The 7,500-nt window shown below is 46.9% G+C and overlaps 1 protein-coding gene across 1 annotated transcript in view; it reads left to right on the forward strand.

The window, feature by feature from the left end:
* Positions 1–6: 6 nt before the first annotated feature.
* Positions 7–7,500, forward strand: part of LOC135811312 (uncharacterized) — a 26,297-nt gene continuing 18,803 nt past the window's right edge. The window contains exons 1-3 of the mRNA XM_065324533.1: positions 7–131; positions 6,469–6,524; positions 7,006–7,179. Coding sequence (XP_065180605.1) covers positions 6,494–6,524; positions 7,006–7,179 — 205 coding nt within the window. The 5' untranslated portion in view covers positions 7–131; positions 6,469–6,493. The remainder of the gene's footprint in view (positions 132–6,468; positions 6,525–7,005; positions 7,180–7,500) is intronic.

Here is a 7,500-nt window from a genome sequence, read left to right on the forward strand (position 1 = left end):
GTGATGTTGTCTTCGCTGCCATTCGCCATTTCGTTCCAATCGTACGTAGCGAAAATACCGAATCTAGGAACATACACAACAGGTGCGACTGGGACAGCTTCAGGGGTGCCGAATCCATTTACTAAGACGGGGTAAGTTTTCATGATTTCAACTTGAATGTGTCTGTGCGGCTTCCAGCACCCTGTGTAGACATAAGCCAGAGTGTGTTTCCCGGCCAGAATAATTACACTCATTATAATTTCGGTGGCGGCGTGGCTGCTCATGTACGTGTGACGTGTGGACCGATAAAGCGCCGCGTGCGTAACTGGGACCTTCTCCGGCTGTACTGCTCTGCACCTACTAGTACATGCCATATTCTCCCCAATAAATGTACATTAGAGAGGTTCTGCTATACGCAGGGGCGCCGGAAAGAGGTAGAAAGTGGAACGGCTCAACAGTCAGAGGGGGATCCGGGGGCCCTTGAAACTTCCCCCGAGATTTTTTTCAAGCAACACTCAAAATACCCCTCTCAGAGGGTCTCCAAAGGTACAAAGAGACCGACTGTATAAGCAATGGAAAATAATGCCACAGTTCACTGGTTTGGTTCCGCGTATGCAAACACAAAAACATTCTATGCTGGGACAATACACAGCCAAGATATGATCACGCGTGGTCATGTACAAACTCGATACAGTACCTCCATTTTTTTACACCGGATTTGGACGTTCCGCGCGCGTTGACCACCTAGTACCTGGAGCCAAAAGTGGTACGGCTCGAGCCGTACCAGTCGTACCGCTTCCGACGCCCTTGTATACGTGAAACGTAGAAAAATCACGTAGAGAGCAGGTGTCTGGGTTAGAGTCTACGGCTTCGCGTGTTTTGTGTCCAGATTTCTACGCGGAGATGAGGTTCTCTACGTTGTGGCACACGCAAAGAAAATGAGTACGGATTTGCTGGGTAGCATTCGAGGGCAGGCAGAAAACTGCCAAATATGGAAGGGCAAATTCCCAGCACACATTCCACGTGACTTCTCTACAGAACAGGATGTCTTTACGTTACGGGATTGCGAAGAGAGTTCGCGTGATTCTTTGCGTCGCGTTCCCGAAACGTAGAGGAGAACCTCACTATTGTATGCTGCTCCCTACGTGGGAGCTTGCGCTATTCCTGCTGACTTGAATTCTCACTTGACTGACTCACGACTGCCATCCAGAACACCCGAAAATACCATCGAGCCTTCCACTCGGCAAACCTGCAAGAAACCACCACTCCCTGCTCAATACACAGTGTTTCGCGGAATTCACCCCTCATCAGTTGAGCTTGAGTAGGCTCCGGAAGATTGTGCCCGAAGAGCACCACTCCAGGGATACAAACTTACAGAGACGATTTATCGCCTGAGTTAGGTGGCAAACAACTCGTGATAATGATACTGCAAGGCTGTAAATACAACCAACCGTGGTAAGAAACAGTGAACAACGGCACAAAAATGATAAACGGGTAAGAAAAACGAAGTAAGGTGGGCCATAGTACCTGTATCCCAGTAATGCCCATCACATCATTCCGGCGTGTACTACTATTTGAGACGTGTCCTTTTCTATTTCTGAGCCGCACTCAAAATGTACTACAATTGTAGACACACTAGTATTGGAGCCGTGTACGTTTAATGGGGAAAATGTGGTAGTCACTTTATGCATATGTATATGCATGTGAGCTTTCCCAGCATATTGGTGAATGGTGATCAGAAAGTGAAAGATACATGTATTGAATTAAATTGAATTACCAATCACACAACAAGCCCACCTGTTTGGGAGCTATTACGCGTTGTATTACCAGGAGATAGGCAACAATTGCCGCATACAATATGCGATATTCTGGTCCAATGCCAGAGCTAGTATTGCAAGCACCGCTGTGCGTTAGTATGGCCAATGACGACACTAACTGGGGCAACAATTGCCCGGCGAGAATTCAGACGTGTCAATACACGAGCATGCAGTAGGGATGCACTTGTGGGCGAATGTAGGCGCACTTTGCTCAATGCCGGCCTGACCCACGATCCCTACTATTGAATTCAGACATGTCAATACACGAACATGCAGTAGGGATGCACTTGTGGGCGAATGTAGGCGCACTTTGCTCAATGCCGGCCTGACGCACGATCCCTACTATTGAATTCAGACATGTCAATACACGAGCATGCAGTAGGGATGCACTTGTGGGCGAATGTAGGCGCACTTGGCTCAATGCCGGCCTGACCCACAATCCCTACCGTTCTCCCTTCCACTTTTTAAATAATATGCACTCACCAGTTTTGTCCACACGCACTCACAGCTGCCACATTCATCTACTGCTACCATTCTCAGATACACTGCAAAGGTTCAAACTACACGCGTTATGCATAACCGCTAGCTGTGCTGCATTCTCACGCTTCTTTTCATATTGCTCTAGCTATATAACTGGTTGTTTTAGTGATTCTTACTATGTGACGATGTTCCACTAATGATAGTCACAAGAAAACGTTCTGGAATTGTTTCATTTTAATTGATTATACATGGTTATGATTGCACAATTGATATTTTTCATTGCTATTTTACGACTGTCGTCTCCTCATCGGTTATTTTTAAAAGTTCTCCCTTACGCGATGGCTTAAAGGATGCACTTGTGAGCGAATATAGGCGCACTTGGCTCAATGCCGGCCTGACTCACGATCCTTACTGTTCTCCCTTTTGGGATGGTTTCGAATGGAATGCTAGTGAGAGATGATGGGGTGGGTGGTGGTGATCAGAAACTGGCCGCGATTATCAAACAATTTGACCGTCAGCGCAGCAAAGCGAAGAGCAAGAAACAACAGCATGGAGAATTGGAGTAATGCGCATGCTCCGCACAGTCCCGGGCGGAAGCGCGGGAATTCGGAGTGCATGCATGTTATGCATGTACAAGTGTTGCTTATGGCAAGGATGTTGGTGTGTTGCTAACTCCACTTACCGTGCCATCCACGGAAACTTATATTTATTCTTTATTCCCGCAGCTATGCAAAAGACGTTACTTCAGTAACGTCTGGCGCTAGCCAGGGTCCACACAGCTTTAATTCCATGTTTGTTTGTTTGTGCCATTGGCATGCCTGGCGCGATCCCGTGCCTATCCCGTACCATATCATCAAGGACAGCATCGGCATGCCTGGCGGTATCCCGTACCTGTGCCGTACCGTACCATGAAAGACAGCTAGCTGGCAACAATACTCAAATAGGGCTTTCAGCTGAAAGATCATAACATGAAGCAAACTGGAAGAATGAGTATGTATGCGAAGTATACTGGGGGGATTTTTTTATATTTTTTTTACAAAGACCACTTAATGCCAAACATGAGATGCATGCAGGGCGGTAGTGCGGGTTCGAATCCTAGGTTATGTCTCGAAAAAATATGAGAAATGAAGAAAAAAAATTATAACATCCCTATGCATTTTTTGCCTAGGTCATTAAGGTGGTAGACGGTGTCGTTTTACCCTCGAATGCAAAGAGAAAGTTGACTCTCGCTAGGCAAAAAAGCATAGCGTAGTTCCCTGAGCTTCCAAGCTCTCTCGTTTGTTTGTTTATTTGTGCCATCGGCATGCCCGGCGCTATCTCGTACCTGGCCCGTACCGTACCATCAAGGACAGCATCGGCATGCCTGGCGCTATCCCGTACCTGTCCCGTACCGTACCATCAAGGACAGCATCGGCATGCCTGGCGCTATCCCGTACCTGTCCCGTTTCGTACCATCAAAGACAGCTGGCCACAATAATCAAAGACAGCTGGCCACAATATTTAAATAGGGCTTTCAAAATGCAAAATCATAACGTGAAGCAACTTGGAAAATGAGCATGTATGCGAATTGTACAGGAGAATGTGTGCAGGGCGATAGTGCGGGTTCGAATCCTAGGTTATGTCTTAAAAAAATAATTGGAGAAATGAAAAATTTATAACATCCCTGTGCTTTTTTCGCCTAGGTCATCAAGGTGGTCGACGGTGTCGTATTACCCTCGAATGCAAAGAGAAAGTTGACTCTCGCTAGGCAAAAAAGCATAGCGTAGGGCCCTAAGCTTCCAAGCTCTCTCGTTTTCACGATGGTCCATGGCCAATAAGGAAGATTCTATTTTTATTGCTCAATCTGCGCAGCATGCTGTTTCGTTCTTTGTGAACTCATGGTGTTTGAGCCAGAGTCTCGTGATTTCTTTGTTTTTAGCCAGTACGAGCTTTGGGTAATATTTGGATTTGGGATTCATTGCTTGCACAGTGCCGCCGCAAATGGAGCTTGAATGAATGTTCTGAATATGTATATAATAAACACCGATGTTGTAGTGTTTATGCATAATAATAAATGTAGATAAAAGGGGTTTGTCAACTGACAACCACTCTATTTAGCTGCAATTCACTCTTGGCGCATGCGCTGGATGAAAATTCTTTTAAAATAGTGATGTCGAAAAATTATTGACGTTTCGGGCCAGCCGCCCATCGTCCGCACAATTAACAAGGGGCGAGCCTGGCCTTTTATAACGAAAGCAAGCGAGAGCGTATGTATATCCATGTACAAAACAAACGAAACACACAATAGCCATATGAATTTGCATGTACAACAGACAAGGGGAAGTGCGCTGAAAGAGTGGGTATGCAACAGCTCAGCAGATAAAGCGCAGGAAATGTGTGTACGAAGGTGTATACCACAATCATTGTGTGTACAACCCTGTACAGACACAGCAAGATTAAGCAGTTTCACTGTGAGGGTGCTAGCGCCTTCAATGGCCATCCGAAGAAGATATTGATCTCCGGACGACGCTCCCGAATCTCGATGGCCTCCCTGATTTTTCTTCTGGACATTCGTGTTTCCACAGCCAGTACTTGGGCCTCAATGAAAATCACATCTGTGCTCTTGATGGTTCCGTGCTGCTGGTGATCAGTAGCCATGTGTTTACCCCACAGTTTGTCGAGCATCCTGTGACGTGCTTCGTAGTGGTGTTCCTCGATACGGTCTCTTGCGACCCTGAAAGGTCTCACCGACATACCGCTTCCTACACAGTTCATCATATAGATAATGCCGGGGGAATCACACATGCAGCTCAGCAAATCAGAGGAGCATGAGACGCAGGGGTTGAGCGGTCTTCCTCGCCTCCGCTGTTCTCGGCGCCTCACTCGTTCTAGTGTCACACTGCACTTTGTTGGATTCAACACTGACTTCACGAGGGTATCCTTGAGGTTGGGAGTGTGTTCAGACACAATATTGACCGAAAATCCTGAACACTCGACTAAATGCTTCTCCTTCCGCTGAATGTCTTCTGGGCGAAAGGGTAGCTTCAGTACAGCGAAATCTTTTTTTCATATATGGCTCGCGTATAAAGGCCAGATCCGTCCCTTGTTAATTGTTGTGACGATGGGTGGCTGGCCCGAAACGTCTACCGGTATAATTTTCGACATCATTAGTAAAAGAATTTTCATCCAGCGCATGCGCCAAGAGTGAATTGCAACTAAATAGAGCGGTTGTCAGTTGACAAACCCCCTTTTATTTACAATGCAGTTGCGTGATCACGGTCCGTCACTTTCTGAATAAAAGTGGAGCCGAAGGATTTATTGCAATTACATACCAGTATAAAAACCGAGGTCCCCCGAGGTTTTTTATATGGTCGTAATGCGCGCACACGCGCAGGAGAGAGACAGAATAACAGCGCCTCGCCAAAATGCCACAAGGTCATAATTCTTGGCATTTGGCTGAATGTCGTTATCCGCATGGATGGCTGTAATCATGTGGAAAACACTCGCGTGTGCGCTTGTGCATGTGTTTCCATGTACATGTGTGTGTGTATGCTCTCTTCGTCTCTCTCTCTCTCTCTCTCTCTCTCTCTCTCTCTCTCTCTCTCTGTCTCTCTCTCTCTCTCTCTCTCTCTGTCTCTCTCTCTGTCTCTCTGTCTCTCTCTCTCTCTCTCTCTCTCTCTCTCTCTCTCTCTCTCTCTCCTCAACCATTCTACCTCACCTTCCCTTGTCTTTATCGCGCTAAATCACCCCCTTCTTTTAGGCTATGGTGCGCAAGCCCACGTTAACGCCGAGACCATAGGTCGGTGTTGGGGGCTTACCTCACCAGCACAGGCTTGCTTTGCAGCCCGTACTCTCCCTGCTGTTTTGTTATTGTATAATTCTGTTTTCTTTTCCCCTTCTAACGAGTAGGTTGTGTACTTAGTAAAAAAATGTGTGTGTGTGTGTGTGTGTGTGTGTGTGTGTGTGTGTGTGCATGTGTGTGTGTGTGCGTATGTGTGCGTGTGTGTGTGTGTGTGTGTGCGTGGGGCATACATGCATGTGCGTGTGTGTGTGTGTGTGTGTGTGTGTGTGTGTGTGTGTGTGTGTGTGTGTGTCCGTTGGCCATACCTACACCCGGATGTATACAATCACGTCGTGAATATTATTGCTTTCACGTCTGAGTTTACAATGCTGCCTGTGCATGCTTTGCTTGCGGTTGCTCACCAATCTGCAGGACGTGCCAGTCTATCGGACACGCCATGGAGTGCGGAGGGCTACCATCTGGTGGCGGTAAGGGATACTACAAAGTACAGACCATTCAGAAAATTAATAATATATTATTATTGATCTCTGGACTTCTTCAAATTCGATTTATACCGAATCGGGCCTAAGAAAACCCAGTCATAATTCTGCCGGGCATTGATTTCGGATCCGCGTGTCTGTGCGAACATATCAATGCTAAACCTGGCTGAGGATGGCTGTGTGTGTGTGAATGTGCGTGTGTGCATGTGCGTGCGTGTGTGTGTGTGTGTGTGTGTGTGTGTGTGTGTGTGTGTGTGTGTGTGTGTGTGTGTGTGCAGGCGTGTGTGTGTGTGTGTGTGTGTGTGCGTGCGTGAGTGTGTGTTTTGATTTGAGGGTATTGATTTTGATTGGTGCTGTCGCTGAGGAGCATTGCGCGAAAACTAGTTGGGCCTGCTATTTTTCCACGGCTCAACATCGGAGTTCGGGATGTTGAAATTTAGTTCTGTGTTGGTCTTCACTCTGGCAACAGGCAATGAATTTGGAAAAGCGTTTCATCAAGCAGCACCAGCCACACGGTGGGCTGACATATGCAACGATGACAGCGACGAGGATGGTTTTACAAACGGCGCTGAGTTGGGAGACCCACAATGTATATGGACAGAAGGAGGCACACCTACGTCTACGTCAGGCCTCAGCCATCCTGGTAAGTGTGTGTGTGTGTGTGTATGTGTGTGTGTGCCTGCTAGTTCGGTTGGTGGGTACAATTGTGCAAGATAGTGTTGGGCCTGTTGCCAACGGGCTCGGCGGCTTGAAGGTGTATTGTTGTACCTGCCGCCTTTGTTGGTTTCAGGGTTCATATACTTTCTATTTGAAGTATACATACCATGGACTGCTTCTGGCTAGATTAACTCTTGTGTAATCAATGGTGCTAGTGAAGCTTATATGGGCCTCAACCAGCGAAAACAGCCCTTAGGGTCAAAATTTTCAAAATTCCTTTTTGGTTAGAAATTTGTTGAAACACATC

Source organism: Sycon ciliatum, chromosome 3 (genome assembly GCF_964019385.1).
Source record: "Sycon ciliatum chromosome 3, ocSycCili1.1, whole genome shotgun sequence".
NCBI lineage: Eukaryota > Metazoa > Porifera > Calcarea > Leucosolenida > Sycettidae > Sycon > Sycon ciliatum.